General features: G+C 38.9%; 1 protein-coding gene across 1 annotated transcript in view; it reads left to right on the top strand.

Moving 5' to 3' along the window:
* GABRB1 (gamma-aminobutyric acid type A receptor subunit beta1) overlaps window positions 1–16999 on the top strand; it is a gene marked incomplete at its 3' end in the record, with an annotated part of 132689 nt that overhangs the window by 89114 nt on the left and 26576 nt on the right. Inside the window, exon 4 of the mRNA XM_082760193.1 lies at window positions 6270–6352. Coding sequence (XP_082616319.1) covers window positions 6270–6352 — 83 coding nt within the window. The remainder of the gene's footprint in view (window positions 1–6269; window positions 6353–16999) is intronic.

The following is a 16999-nucleotide window of genomic DNA, read 5'->3' as shown; positions in this document are numbered from 1 at the left end:
CATTAAGGCTTTGTCGTGGTTTAACCCGGCTGGCAGCTAAACACCACGCAGCCGTTCGCTCACCCTCCCCCCTCCCTCTCTGGGACGGGGGAGAGAAATGGAAAGTGAAGCCCGTGAGTTGAGATAAAGACAGTTTAATAAGACAGGAAAATAATAATAATAATAATAATAATAATACAATGATGATAATAGTACTACTAATAATAATATGTACAAACAAGTGATGCACAATGCAATTGCTCACCACCCGCTGACCGATGCCCAGCTTAACCCCGAGCAGTCCGGCCCCCTCCCCCCGGCTAGCCACCCCTATATATTGTTTAGCATGACGTCAGATGGTATGGAATACCCCTTTGGCTAGTTCGGGTCACCTGTCCTGGGTCTGTCCCCTCCCAGCTCTTACTGCACCCCCAGCCTGCCTGTTGGCAGGACAGAGCAAAAGTCTGAGGTGTCCTTGGCTTGGTATAAGCACTGCTCTGCAACAATTAAAACATCGGGGTGTTATCAGCACTCTTCTCATTCTAAGCCAAAACACAGCATTCCACCAGCTACTAGGAAGAAAATTAATTCTGTTCTAACTGAAACCAGGACAGGCTTTCTAAAGTATATGTTACTGTATACACTAAAGACACTCAACACACTGCACCCACTTCTGCTTGTCTTACTCCACAGAACCCACAATCTCTCCTGACAAAAGTTTAGGTCCCTTGAGTGACCACTCATATAATTAGTACTCTAAAGATGCATACATATATAAATACATACCTTTTCCAGAGAGCTGCATCACAGGATTTCCAAGTTTAAAAACCATTTTTACTTCTATGTGAGTTTTATTCCATTTTTCTATGTGAGTTCTATTCCATTTTTTACATTTTATTTTTTAACCAAAAAAAAAAAAAAAAAAAAGATGGAGGAGAGGCAAAGCAAACAAAGTACTTACTGCTCAGGCATTCAATAAAACTCAGCAGAAAACTCATACTCTGACACATTTTTCCTGGTCTCATCTCTGTAAAACTGTACCCAGTAAAATAAAGATTGTTGAACCCTTCTCACACTGGACCCTGTTCTCAGCTTCTTAAAGCTTTGAGATGAATATTCTCTGTATGTGTCTTCCTCAAGATGTTTTTTTTATTATTTTTTTTTCATGTTTAAGCAACTTTTTTTTTCTGTGAACAAAGATTAAAAAGAAATATATTCATAGAATCATAGAATCATAAAAAAATTAAGGTTGGAAAAGACCTTCAAGATCATCCAGTCCAACAATTCCCCTACCACCAATGTCACCCGCTAAACCATGTCCCTAAGCACCACGTCCAACTTTTCATTCAACACCTTCAGAGACAGTGACTCGACCACCTCCCTGGGCAAACCGTTCCAATGCCTGATCACTCTTTCTGAGAAGAAATGTCCTAATTGTTTTAATTGTTGAAGGGTAGTGTTCTTTGTTCAATTCTTTGTTTTAATTGTTGAAGAGTAGGAGCATGACATTTCCATTTTTCCACTCACCAGGGACATTGCCCGAATGCCAAGACTTTTCAGCTATGATGGAGAAAGGCTTGGCAACTACATTAGCCAGTTCCCTCAGGACCCTGGGGGAAGACCTGTCATCAGGTCCCATAGACTTATACCTGTTTAGATTCAGCAGGTGGTCTCAAAAGTGCTCTTCACTTACAGTGGGTGGGATTCCCCAGCCTCCGTCTACAGGTTCAGGGAAAAGAAAGAAGCCCGTGCAGGAAGCTCATCTACCAGTGTAGACAGAGACAAAGAAGTTACTGAGTAACTCAGCCTTCTCCATATCTGTCGTTACTCAACTCCTAATGAGATCATTAAAGGCACTGGCCTGTCCTAATCTTACTAACACATATAACTTCTTGTTAAATAGAATATGTTCAGATAGGCAATACACAGACCAATGAACATAGCTTTTGCAAGTACATATTATATTATATAAAAGATATATATTATCTTTTATATTATATTAATATAAATAATAACATATATATATAATAACATATATATATTTAACATATAAATAATAACATATTATATTATATAAAAGACATGAAACCAACCCATGGCTAGTGCTCAAATGTACCTCCTGTAAGTGGGCTCCTCCCAGCACTGGAAGTTGGGCATGTTTGCAGGTTCAGAGCTGACATTTTCTCCCAGGGCCAAGCACTCAGCCACTGATCATTCAGGCTTTGCTTGGAAATTTACAGTGTTGGTAGGCATAACAACCCTGTACACAGCCTGAACAGAGAAGAAAAAAATTGCATATCAGATGTATAATTTCTCTTCCTTCCTCTACCTCTTCAATGTTTCTGCCTACAAGAAATCTTAAGAATAAACTTTCTTTGACATTCCTGAGAAATTAGGGCAATTACACCAGGGACATGTGACTGGATTCTGATGTCAAAAAGTTACTATGGGATTAAGTTCCCTGATATTTCTGAAGTGAAATTAACACAGATTTAATAGAAGCAATGTGTTACCTGGGACCTGAAAGCCTATTTCCGGTGTGTACTACAAGCCTCAGCTCTGCAGTGTTTAAGAGAAGCATGGCTACTTTTTATTTGTTTTGACAATTTCAGTCTGTTTTTAAGGAAAAAAAAAAAAATGAGTTCTTCCCAGTTCATATCCTCATATACATTCATAATTTATGCTCTGTTGACTGAGAGAAAAAGAACAAACATATTAAAGTTTGATATCTTTTCTCCAACTGGGAGGAAACATTTCACAACAGAATTCTCATTGCTTAGCACATCTCCACATTTACTTGCCCTTGCTGTATTAAATATTGCTTCTCTTCTTCAAGAACTGAGGAATAGCTTTTTTGACAGCATTTTGATGAAATGTTCTAAGTACTGAAGCATAACTCTATTTTCTGCACTCATTCTGAACTTACTTTAACTGTTCACTGCTGTTTTAACCGAAAATATTAAGCTTTAGCTTTTGTTCCTACAAGACCTAGTGCTCTGCAGGGAAACCTCTGACAGTATTACACAAAGAAGTCTGTTTTGCAAATATTGGACAGCAATGCTTTTCTTTCACATAGTTTTATTTTGGGCCAAATAACTTTATTACATAGTAAGAGTATGGTATTCAGAGAATAACACAGAAATAAAAGCACAGCAATGGATTAGATAATTTCAAAGACCAAAAGGTTTTTTTAAAAAACATTGTTTTCTTCTTCATAATTATGATGTACCTTGCCTGTTAGTGATTCAGACTTCATGTTTTCCCAGGATGTCAGAATTTCACATGAGTGAAACCAAGTAACATGATGATATATGTCCACCTAACCATATCTTCTTTGTTTAATCCCATTTTATAATGTCTTCGAATGAATCAAAAGAATGTAAGGAAAGTAGGGTAAAAAACACTGTACAAACAGAATATATTAGCCCCAACACTGAAAAAATACAGAACTTAAAACACAGTCAATAAACAGAAATCCTGGAAAAATCAGATCCTGCTCTGAGATATAAATAACTGTTTCAAGTACTGGATTAGTCCTCACCTTCCACTTTTACAGTGCCTTATCATATTTCACCATTATCATAAAACACTTGTGCCTAGGGATTTTCAGGATTAAGCCCCTGGAATACAGATTTATTGTAGTTTTGTCCTATCTTTGAACTATTACATTCCCCTTCCTGCCATTACACTCTTGTATTTTGCATTTGAATATCTTTATTTTTTAAGTACCTGGTGCATGCGCAAGCCATCAACTGCTATCTCCACTGACAGAATACAAACAGTAACAGGTTTGCATTTTTTACTCTGCTTACAACAAAAGATCTGATTTTATTTTTTATCAAGACAGCAATTACTATGATTGCATATGGGTTTAATTTATCTCCTTAAACAAGTTTTACAGTTACCCAGAGCATAATATCATTAAAAATTTTATGCAGCTGAGATCTATCATGAGGGAGTAAGAAATACTTGAAAGCTAGATTTATGAACTACAGGTAATGAATGTTGCTGGATCGTGGAGCATTCCTACTGCAATCACAAGTAGCTCTTGTCAAGGAAGCCAGAGATTCCCAATAAGGGTTAAGCACCTTCAGCTTTAGGAGACACCACATTGGGCTGGCAGGTTTCTCCACTTCGGAGGGAGCTTCCAAAAACTACAACCTGCCTTTTCCAATCTACATAGGTACTAGGTTCAGGTTCTGATGAGTCCCTGGACAGATGCCATTCATCATCCCCAGTACCATGTCCAAAGCTGCAGGTCTACAAGTCAAGAGGGAAGTCAAGAGCTCTCAGCCTTCCCCAGCTTAACAAGGATCTCCAATTTTCCTTCCCACCTTGCATTGCATGGCTTTCATCTATGCAAACTTCAGCTAAAATGCTGTCACTCCCCTCTTCATCTAGAAACAACTGCTTGCTATGGCACCAGAGAGCTAAGAGGTAGAAGAGCCATGAGAAGGAAAGCTGCTCCCCACAACCACCCTTAGGGACCCTTTCCCCAGGCAGACTGACCCATACACAGTGCACTGCCTTACAGGTGCTACAGGGAATGTGAAACAGACCTGAGGGAAATGGAGAGCATGGAGTGCTTCTGTTTAACCTTTTCTTAGAGCATAAATACAAGGAGTGATTTAACAAGAATGAAGGATGAGAAATTACTAAAAGACAGATTAGGCAGGTTTGGATTACTTTCTGCTACAAGAAACCAGTACTAATAGTTTATTATCTCTCTTCTGCATAATCCAAGTATTCACTTCCAGACTGAACCTTCAATTAACAGTGAAGCGTCTTAGTAATACAAACATTTATTTTTGTTCTTGAATTACAGTAGTCAGAGAGACCAAGCCAACTGAAAATCTATGCACAGTGAGAAGACAATGTTTTTGAACAAAGACTTACCAGAATTACATCAGAAAAAAAATATATATGTGTGTGTGGAAGATTTAAATATCAGTTATACTACAAGTGTGTTATTTATTATTGAACCATGTGTCAACAAAAAATCCTTGATGTTATTAAGAATAACTGATTCCTACTGCTTAAATATCATATGTAGAATATCCAAAGCTGCAGAAGTCAGGAGTACAGACAGACTGGCCATTCAGAAATAGTTGGCCACTCTAACCCTGTGGTCTAGGAAGCACTATCTCGACTTCTTCTTCTGTAAACACTTAAATAAATCTGGTTGAAGATAAATGAATCTGGTGAACTAAATTATCTTAGAAACTGATTTATTTATTGGGAACAAAACATTGCCCTCTGAAACCTTCATTAAAAATCATTTAACTGTGACTAATGTTAGCATATAGATATGTATGATTTTAAGCCTTACTAAGTAGGAGTCTGACAAATCATTACTGCATGTCTTCTCAGTGTCTCTCAGTAAGGCATATTTGGAAAAACACTAAACTAAATGAGGTCCTGCCTCTCTTGAAGTCTTCAACATTTTCTATGACAAATGCAAAACCCATTTAGAAACATGCAAAACAATTAAATGTGCAACAGGAAACAAAGATAAACCTCACAGGAAAAGCAGAAATATGGTATTTTACACAGACTTATGCAGTAGTTTCATGGACTGGTTTCTCTGTCACATCATTTCCTAGACAATGCAGGTAGGTAGATGGATTTTGCAGATTTAGGAAATTTGAAATGTGTCACAGTAAAGAAACATGTGGGTTTTCTTTTTTCCTTTTATTTTTATTAGTTTTGTGACAGCACAAATTATCATTCCCATATAGCATGTAAGCGTGCTTGACTTCCAGCACATGAAAAATAAAAATTCCAGATATGATCCTGTGGTATGAATTACCATGAAACAGGACCATATCTAGATCAAGAAAAAAGGCATTTCTTAGGTAGGAATTTTTAGAGAAAAAGAGAGAAAGGCCAATGAAATTCCAAGCCAAGTTTGACCATTTACAACTTCAGAAGTTTTATAAGAATGTAAGAACCCTTCTGTCACACAAACACAAAAAACGCAACTGCAGATGCCAACTCACTTCTGTGAGTTTGAAAGCATTCTTCAAGAGACTCCACACTTTTGCCTGTAAAGTTTTCAGTCGAAATTCTGCTCTGTTCAGCATATCCTTCTATGCTTCATACTGTAACCAGTATATTGTGCTGTAGAGCTTATTTATTCATGAGTTACAAACCATTTTGTATGCCAACATTCTTTTGCACCACCATTCAGTATTTAAACAAATAAGAAAAGCTGCTACAGAAATAATTACCTCTCAAACAAGTCAAATATGATTTCAAATTTCCTGATTTTTTTCACCCTCCTCTTGCAGGATCACAACAACAGCTGCTTGCATGATGGATCTACGCAGATATCCTCTGGACGAACAAAATTGCACACTAGAAATTGAAAGTTGTAAGTTATTGGAGGGAGAGGGTTGGCTAAATAACACCAGTGGATTGAAAGGCAGTCATGGGTTAAACAAAGCAGGTGTAAGTTGTTCAACTATTGCACATCCAGTGAGCATGCACACTGAACATATCTTTCTATAGAGCATACATGTAAGCTAAAATATGTTTATTTCACAATATTTTGTTGATCCAAACTTGCATGATGTCTTTCAAAACCTCTTGCTGAGTGAGGAAGAGAGTACTTCTTGACGATCAGATCAGAGGACAACAGCAGAGCACTGCCGATCTTCAATACCTACTCACTGCTTCACCTCAGTGCAGTCATCTGTAATATCAAGATTAACAACTGCCACACTTGGTGTTGGGAGAATTGATCAATTACTCTTATCAAAATGCTTGGAAGTTATAAAAGGAAACAACTTAATCCTTCAGCACTAAGGTTAATAAGAGCTTTGCCATTGTCTTCCATGAGAGTAAGATCAAGTCATGCATAAATCAATAATTTATGTGGAAGTGCAGCCCCCAAAATAAAACTACAGATTTTTTTTTTTATCCATTGAATATACATTAATGTTATATATCTCAACATATCTGTGAGGTGGCTATTGTCAGGCACTGAGAAAAGCATATAGTTGGTCTAGAGCACTTATTAGGCAAGATGGGCTGTCAGCCTATTGTTTATATCTGTTTATAATTTTTAGTTGATAGCACCAGTAAGGTATCTTACTTAAAGCATTTAAATGGGCACGTATCTACATATGGGCTCTCCATACTCAAGTAATTTGTTTCTTTGTAAGTAGATAATCAATATCGGCCTTAATATAATCAGTAGAGCAGCAGCTTTTGATTTAGATTTTAAATTGTTTGGTAAGAAACTTGAAATGTTTCCCCAAGAGTTATTTCCTTTTGCTGTTTTTCCAAGCATATCATTTTAGAGGGATTTTAGAAATTCTGTGCCAGGTTGAGAACAAATTTTTTATTCCACCAGCAAAAGATTACAATCAAGTAAACATTTCAAGCATGTTTAATGAAAATTATTTTTTTCCAGAGAGAAGCACTGTCTGAACAGAATCAGTTCACTTATTTCTTTAGAAATTCAAAAAGAGCATCTATTATTTTTAAGACAGTAGTGTTTTGGCTCTGCAGGCAGACATATCAGAAAGAGAAGCAGGGAGGCAATGTTGTCAAAGTTCCCATGAAGCACATCAGTAGCTGCAGTCACAAGTCACCACAGTTACATATGCTCTGTTCTCCATGCAATATGAGCATGGAAGTCTCTGGAAGAACATAGTTGTTGTGCACCATAGTTAACTCCCCACGAGAGACAGTAGCAGAGCAAGCTGGGCAAGTTACTGAGCTTGTAGTGAATAAGACAAACCTACATGAACCTTCCTTATACATCTGCTTTTAGTTAGCACTGTCCATATCTACATCACTCTGAGTTTACTGAGGCACCACAAACCCACAGACCTGTATATGACCTTTTATACAAACATTTTCTCCTCTTCTCTGGGAAGCAGTCAGTAGCCAGACATTAACTTCCCTGTCCAGTGCTGCCCATCACCCTACTGTTCTCCCCAGTTACCTTCTGCTGGAGCAAAACTCTGGCTGAACTTCATAATCCACCATATACAGAGCTGTTCATTAAGCTACATGGTTGTCATGCTTGTCCTTGGGCTTGGCAGTTCACTGCCCTTTTTGGCACAGAACAATTTTGTTGTTGCTTGCTGCTGCTTGGCTCATCTTCCAGCTTAAATTTAATAGGGCATGCAATTAATGCATTTGGAAAATAAGTCATTTCTCAATTTTCAAAATAAAGTGCATAACACATCTCTTCAGTAGAGTTTCTAGCTGATCAGCTGAGGAAATGGATATATACGGTACCACAGATATCAAATTGGTGGCTTTCTACTGAAGTCACTTTCATACTGAATTCATACCTGAATTTATTTGCTGGAAGACAGTTGATTTGAAGTTTCCAGTCCAATTGTGACTAAAGCTTATCAAAGTACATGAGCATTTATCAACCATCAGCCCAAATAACTGTAAAAGTCTGGGTCATACCTCTCTATTCACAAGCTTTCACATAAATGAACTTTTGTAGGGATGAATGCTCAGTGGGAAGGGGCTTGATACTATCGTTGAGACTTCATCAAAAATCAAGGCTAGCATCAGATCAAATAGGCAATTAAAATGCTAACACAATCAGAGATGAGCGCATACCACATCACTCATGGGGCCAGTCACACATCTCCAAAAGAAAATTGCTTTTCAGACATTCTGAACACTATGGAATAAATGATTCAAGCCTCCAAAGGCATATACGTTGATATGTTAATACTTGTTGAGCCAATTCAAAGAAATCAACAAAATCATGATTCTTAATTTACCACCAGGTCAAAATTTGTATAATGTGTTACTTCTAATGAGTATAGTTCTACTAACAAATGAATGATTGCACAAAAGCAGAGGCATGCATAACTGCTACTAAAATTCTGGTGTTTTATATGCCAGGAACCCTGTAATCTTTGACAATTCACCACCAAAAATATGTCTTTCTAATGCACTCCCAGCTTTTCTCCTATGCATCTCTAAAACTCTTGAAAATTATTGATGATGTACTTGGAAGAAGAACATTCTAGACACAGTTCTGAAGACCGGGATGCCTCATTCTCAGGCTTTTAAGCAGTAGAAAACCTGTCATCCTGAGTACTCTGCACTTAGTAGTCCCCATTAATCGCCTTGAAAGCTACCAGGGGGCAGGATGGATATGAATTAAAAGGTAATAGCCATGACCACTGCCTTTCTGTTAGTGCCACACACACCAGACATGTGACATTTTCTTCCACGAGAGAACCAATTTATGAGATCCTGATTCTCAACCTCTCACTCCAGTTCCTGCATTCCACTGCAGCTATTCAGCTTTTTATTGTGCCACTATATAAATCTTTGCAGAGCTAGGATGAAAATAAAATTGTTAATATTTTATTGGTTAAAATATATATATATCTTTTTGAAGTAAAGTCTTATACACCTCAGGTTTGAGAGAGACAAGAATTAAAATAAGCCGTCCTTAAATAAAAGGGCTAGAGAAGGCAGTGCCATAATCACTGAGCTATCCTGGATCTGCCTGTGTAGGAGTGAGAAGCATCTCTTATCAATAGACAGATACTGTGCACCATGTACACTCCCAAACCATCTCCAAAGCACTGGAAAGTGGTTTTGGTCATCTTTATATTGTGTTTATACTCTTTATATGCTTAACCCACAAGGCACCAGGTTCCAGAGCAGTGAAGAGGTATCATCTATGTTGCAATTGCCACCAACTTTCTTCTTCTGCTACCTACAGTCTTGTTGGTTTCAGCAGGAATTTAATAAGGCTAACACTGACCTTTTTTAAATTCTGACTTTACTTCTTAACAACATTTTTTTCCTGAGTGCTGTCAGTAATCTTGCAAGTTCTGTGCATGCAGAAAGAAAACAATAAACGAAACTAAACACATAGACTGCAAAAAGGTCTGTATAGATGTGCAAATCTATGCAATACTGATAGCCCTAAACCTAGTAGCTGGCAACAGCATGTAATCTGATAAAATAGGTCTGATTTTCAGCTGGTGAAAACTGGCATGGTTCCATTTTTGTCAATTAAAGCACTGTAAATTACACTAAAAGATAATCTTCTCTTTTTTATTAGTTGTCTGAAATTTTTGTTCCAAGTGAATGATCCTACCTCATCTCCACCCTTTAAATTGTATCTGGTCAGGAGAGACTCTATAAGTGAGCTCAGAAATGAAGAGAAATGTTTATAAGGAGAGTTCAGTGCCTGTAGAAAATATACATGACAATTAGGAAGTTAAGCAAAAAGTCAAAGGCAGAATATAAACTAAGTCAAAGATCTGTACGAGCTGGTAAAGTATCTATCCTACATTTGAAGAGAAGAAGTTGTTAAACTGACCACCACTGACCTGCAGGTGTAAATGTACAACTTGCATGAAGGTGCATGCCTGCAGATGCAATCACAAGCAATAAGACTGTGCAATAGAAACAGCAAGCAAAAGCCTGACAAATAAATGCCAAGACACTTGACCAGGCCCAAGATGGATCATGTGTTCCTCACACTACTGTTAAATGTCCCCTGAAAAGTCCCTGAGCTTTATGAACAGATCAGGACTGTTTCCTGTTCTTCCGGTCCCACACACAAGGAAAGTAGGGCTGCTACACTGCCCCCTCTCCTTCCCACAGCTCTCCATCAAAAAGAGAGTAGCAGTATCTCCTTCATCCCAACAAGGTGGCATCTGTGAGAGTCCTCTCCCTGTCCCAGTGTGCTTCCCCACATCTAAACCAAGTAATCTGGAAATATATTTGGCCCTCCAAAAGTTCAGTGCTTCCCAGTGTGTTTACAGCAGCTGCACAGCTCCAGCAATGACAGGGCACACCAATATTGATGCACACTCCAACCAGCCCTCTTTTTAACTTTCCCTGTGTTTTTAGTGAGACTTACTCCTACTGTAGAAGAAGCACGCTCCAGAGGAATCAGGCAGTCTCATAGATGAATTTCTCTTAAGTTACTCAAAGAATAGAACATATCTCAGTCAACACGCTGGAAAAGTCTTCCTAGAGAGGTGATTGATGTCCCATGCCTGTCAGTGTTCAAAAGGCATTTGGATAATGCCTTCATTTATATGCTTTAACTTTTGGTCAGCCTTTAAGAAGTCAGGTAGTAGAACTACATGATCTTTGAGGGTCCCTTCCTACAGAACTATTCTATTCTATTCTATTCTATTCTATTCTATTCTATTCTATTCTATTCTATTCTATTCTATTCTATTCTTCAGCTGAATGGCAGAGTCATTGCATCATTTAGGGATTTTCTAATTCTTGGGAATTAGCCATAAAATATCCCTTGAAAATCTAAATTGCTAAGAATTGGCCTTAATAATACTTACCAGTGAGTAGCATAAAGCACTGCCAAGAGCAGCAAAATAACAGGGCTACACAGGTGTGGGAGAAGAACACAAAGAACCAGAACACTGCCCTGTTATCTAACCTCTCCAGAGGATCAGCCAGAGCAGTGATAATGCATGCTTATATTGAGCCAGCAGATTAATTTCACTTAAAAAAAAAATAAAAATTAAAAAAAAAAAATGCATTTCCAGCTTTCCTGAAGCAACCTTGCAGGATGGCAGAAGCTGTTTCTGCACAGCTGACAACCAGATAGGTGTACACATTTAGGAGGAGAGCATTTTGGCTACACGTGATCCTTCACACAAATTTTCACTGCTTTACTCAAGCACTTCTCCTTACTCCAAATTTTGTGGAGGCAGATGGGAGACCATATCAGAGGTTTCAAACCTGTTTCAGTGTGTAATATGGTGACGGCCACTGGAAATTTGTCTGTGCAAAAGCAAAGGATTTTATAACTGGAATTGCTTTGTCAGCAGAGCTGGGATCTGTCACAACCCAGTTCTCATGGATTAACAGGCCCTGGACAGAGGAGGCTTAATACTTGGTTGGAGGTTTACCAGGCAGCCTGTGGCAAGGGCTACTCTTGTACGTATCAAGCTGCTGCAGCTGTGTCAGACAGAGCTGGTCTGGCAGAGACTTTTGACAGCACACAGCCACCTCACTCTAGCATCCTTCATTACAACACAAGTGCTGACCTCACTGCACCACCTAGGATGGGATACTGTTATTACTCTAATACTTTTTGTCTCTTTGAAGTTGCAAGTATCACAGTCATGGCATGACCTTGTGGTTTAAGCCTGCATCTGGCTTTCACTCAGCAGGAAAAATGATGTGCAGACAGCACCACTCTAACAATAAATCAGATCCCATTTGGGTATGCCTTCCAGCACTTCCCAATCTCAAGTGAAGCATGTTTCACTGTCACAGGAGAGAGAAAGCCAAGCTGTGCTCCGGCTTGGCAAAATTATTTACTTGCTGGCAATCTGCTATGTGTTTTACAAGAGGTCTGAGCAGATTAGCAGAACTCTCCCTTTGGCCTTAAAAATCTGTGTCTCTATGACAACAGTAATGCTGCAGCATGATTCAGGAATCTACATTGCAACACTGAAGCATGCCTTGTCAGTAGCACTCTCCTAGTAACCACATCACTTGTGTGGGAGAAGTGAACAAGCCCAGAGAAGCCTGAAATGACCAAGTTGGGGGAAAGTGGGAGATTTATTTAGTCAGTTACAGAATAGAAAATGACAATTTCATTTTGACTCCATTGTCTTTATGGCTGTCTTTGGTTCATATAAAAACAGACATAATACTAAATATACGTAATGCTTACATGAAAGAGCAAAAAGCTCACAGTGGTATTGCAGTCAATCAATAAAATATTTCACTTAAACCTCTAGATGGTTTATTGCAAGAAGAAACAACAACTGTGTTCATACCTAAACATTCATTATCACCTCTGTTGGCACAGAGAGGTCTGACAGGATGAGATTTGAACAGATTTATCACAGCTCCCTGCTTGAGACAAGACTGCATTGATCCAGAGTATGATTGCATTTGAACTACCAAGGATGTAAGAACCTACACCTCAAACAAAAAGGTCTATATTTATTAGAGATGAAAAACCTGTCTTAAATCCAAGCTTTCCCAGAGAGCTTTACCTGCCTGCAGGCAACAGATATCTAGTAATATTTTCATGCCTGACAATAAAAATTCACTGATGAATATGAGTATGCTGGTACCTGAGGCAGCGGGAACTTTGAAATGGATCCACTGGTGTCTTCTCCCTAAAGTATCAAGAAAAAAAAAAAAAAAGATCTGGTCTCATCCTGCTTCTTCTCACCAGGCATATCATATCACTTCCAGAAAAGGCATGATTTCCCCTTCCCAAGGGGCTCTGCTTGAGCCAGAGGGCAGCAGCTGGGACAGAGCAGGTGCTCTCCTCCAGCCTGCCCAGCCTCATCTTTGTGCTGGTGAAAGTCAGTGGAAAACTGTTTGGTTTTTTTTTGTTTGTTTGTTTGTTTTTGTTTGTTTGTTTGTTTGTTTTCATGGATTCCTAGGATCTAACAGGTGCATTTGGTTTGCCATCATTTACTCTGCACCTTGCTCTCAGCCCTTGGTCCTCAGGCACCCATGAGTGTTATGGAGGATTTGGTTGCTCAGAGTATGCTAAAAAACAAGTCACAAGTCTCCTTCTCAATTAACAACAAAGCTGGAAGGAAACTCATCTCTATGCCTTTTCCAAAACATTCAATCTTTCTGACATTTGTAATGAGGGCAACTCCCATTCCCCACAGAAACTTAGGTTCTGTCACATCCATAAATGAAGAGCTCCTCTTGTTCACTCACTTGTTGTCAGACTCCCCCTGAATGAGATGTGTCAGCCACAACCCCATGTCCCAGCATGTGCCACTTCCCACAGGCCCTGCCAGCCCTACAGGAAAAAAAAATAAAAATAAAAAATAATAATAACAAAAAAAATAACAACTCATTTTCTCCTCTTTGACTGGTCTCTGTTTATTACAGCATAGAGCTGAGAATGAGAGCACTCATCTGCTTCTGGCCAATACCTTTAGCTGCTCTAAAATACCAAGCCATCCTAAAATTAAGTTCAAATAGTGTAATATGAGAGACAGAGAATGTACTATGGTGTACAAAGAGTGAGACATCTTTCCAGAAACTCAGGCCAATCAAGCAGTGGCATATTTTTAAGATTAAGTTTCTGAATGCAAAAGCCAGAAAAGTTTCTACCCACTCATCTTTCTAAGAACTGTCTCTAAAGTCACTTAGCCCATCAATATCACTGCAAATCTGGCATTTTTAGAAACTGGAGCAAAGGCTATCATTGAGTTTTGCATGCTAAAATTGAGTCAAATTTTGGTTTGTTTGGGTTTGTTAGTTTGGGGTTTTTGTTTGTTTTATTTGTTTTATTTATTTTGGAAGAAATGTAATCTAAGTACAGAGGACTCCCGGGACCAGTTACCAAAAGAAAATAAACCATGTATGCAAGAGCAAGAGGAAATCTAAATTCAAAGATGTCATGCTGGAAGATAGGAGCCAAGTCCCTCTGTCTGCCGTACATATTTAGAGCTCTGGGACCTTGCTCCTTCATCCAAGCACAAGCCCCTCTCCCCAAATGCTGCAGGAGAGACAGGAATGCCAAATTACACATGAAGCACACTACTCTGAGATAGGTGTGTCCAGCAGAGAATAAAACTTGATACTTGCTTGGGTACTTGCTTACACTGTTCCAGAGTAAGGAGAAAACAAAAAATCAATTGGATGAATCAAACCATTCACATCTTTTAGATTTTCTCAGATTAAACTTAAATCTAGTGTGCATTTGAAGTTAGATGCAAGTGCCACACAGAAGGATATGCCATTTCACAACCATTAGAAAATCATTGCCAGTAAGCACTGACACTTCCAAGTGTTCAGACTTCTACATTTACTTAGTCAGACCTGAAGTACTATTTTAACAGACTCACCACCTCAGCTACATGCATGAACATGCTCTTTTTTCTGGTCGGTACAGAGTACAATTTTACAGAAACTTCACTTTTATGCCGAAGCTGGCTTAAGGAGTTGCAATTACTTTTTCTCTCTTCATTTATTTGATACAAATGTTTGTGAAGCTTAACTAGATACCTGAATCAGTGACAACAATACAGATGAAAAATACCATCCACCCCAATGGCAAAGTATTTATATGTACATTGAACACATGAGCACATTGTTGAATTTTCCTGTCAGTGAATTATCTAGGAACAAGTGCACTTACTAGCTGTCCCCCCACATCTTCTACCTTTGTCTAGCAGCAGCTCCCTAGCCCCTCTGAGAGGAAGTAGGTGCTAGCAACAACTTTCCCAAAGCCCACACAGACTGAGATACCTTTATTCGCTTCTCTCCCACCTCCTTTTACACCAAGAAAGGTGAGGAACTCATCTTAAAAGCCTCATCTTAAAACCTCATCCTAAAAGCAGCTCCCAAGAAAAGGAGCTTGAAGTCCTGGTGGCTGTTGCAGGGTGTTCCATAACTGAAGTAGATATTCTTGCTACACCAGATCACCCTCTGCCTCATCAGATTGGAAGTAATAGAGCTACTAATAAACTGAATTATTTATAGTGCTGACAGGTCAGTTGCTTGAATGGCTTTTCTGCACATGCTCAAGAGCAGCTCCTCATGTTTTGCTGAGACCTAAGGCCGTAGGGAAAAATAGAAAAAAAGCAACAAGGAAGTGGAACAGTTAATAATTGATACAGAATTCAAATTCACAGAATCACAGAATTTCTAGGTTGGAAGAGACCTCAAGGTCATCGAGTCCAACCTCCGACCTAACGCTAACAGCCCTCCACTAAACCATATCCCTAAGCTCTACATCTAAACGTCTTTTAAACTTCCCTGGGCAGCCTGTTCCAGTGAAAAAATGGGAAAGGGAAGCAGGCTGCCCAGGGAAGTTGTCTCAATATAATCAGGATAACAGAAAACAGACCTAAGAGAGAGCTAAAACTGGTCAGTTGGTGCTTAGAAGTGGGTTTACAGCAGTTACACAATACATACAGCCTCAAGGAAGGCAGCACAAAAAATATGCTAAATATGAAATACAGGAAAGGTGAAACAAAAGAAGAGAGTTACAATTGAACAAAATCTGGCCATTTATTAAATCTTTCAAACATTAATCTCCCCAGTTTTGATGTGCGCATTTTAAAATTAAAATTGACATAATTTTGTGACAACCTTCTGCAAGCAAAAATAGTGGGAGGATAGGTTCTGACTTGCTAATTGGGCACATGTTACAGAAATCACTCTTGCAGGCATTTGTAGGAGCAATCTTACTAAGTGGGCAATTCTGCCAGCCTCTCTCTGGCTTAATCTGCCTGCTATAAGGGATAGAAAGATGTTTGCGTTTCATCCCATTCACAGCAGTAACCTTTGTGCATGTGTGCCTCCATCAGCTTACATATAATCCATGCTGCTTTTGCACCCACATTGCTTTCTGCTACATAACATGCACAAAATGCCACATTTCACAAGGGTTTTGTCATGGTTCAAATGCCATATTCAAGCAACTAGCTCCCACAAACCCTTGCAAAAGAACAGTTAAACATATTTTATCACAGCATGCTCATAAACTAAGGAAGATAGTGTATAGGAAACATCCCTGCAAAAGTTGCAAGGAATTCAGCATGCTTGTGCTGCTGGTATTGCCCAGTGGAACAACAAATTTACCACTCCCTGGGGAAGAACACGTTTAGCAACTCAAAACACTGTAATCATCTCTAAATACATTTAGATAACATGTCCTGAGTCCCTCTGTATATCCTTTGCAGGATACACAGGCTGAGCTTGTATCTCTGTCCGTTCACTGCTGAACAATTGCCCATGGAGGCCCTGCACATACACAGCAATTTGTAGATATGCATTATTTTCTAACATAGCTGAAATGCTGTCCTTCAAAGTTGCATAGAATGTACTGGCAACAAAACAGGAGTGGCTTTAAAGTTACAGCATGAGCACCAACAGCATTAAACACCAGTGGAGACAGAAAGCCCAGCACAGTGAAGAACTTGTGGAGCTGACCAAGTTGTTGCTGTTTTATTTTTTTTATTATTTTTTTTTCCAGAAATTCTGAGAGGCAGATTCACAAATACTTTGTTGATATTGATACTGAACACAAATGGGATTTTGT

Source organism: Aythya marila (genome assembly GCF_965140915.1).
Source record: "Aythya marila genome assembly, chromosome: 4".
NCBI lineage: Eukaryota > Metazoa > Chordata > Aves > Anseriformes > Anatidae > Aythya > Aythya marila.
The sequence above is the reverse complement of the archived record's forward strand: the minus strand, read 5'-3'. Positions and strand labels throughout refer to the sequence as shown.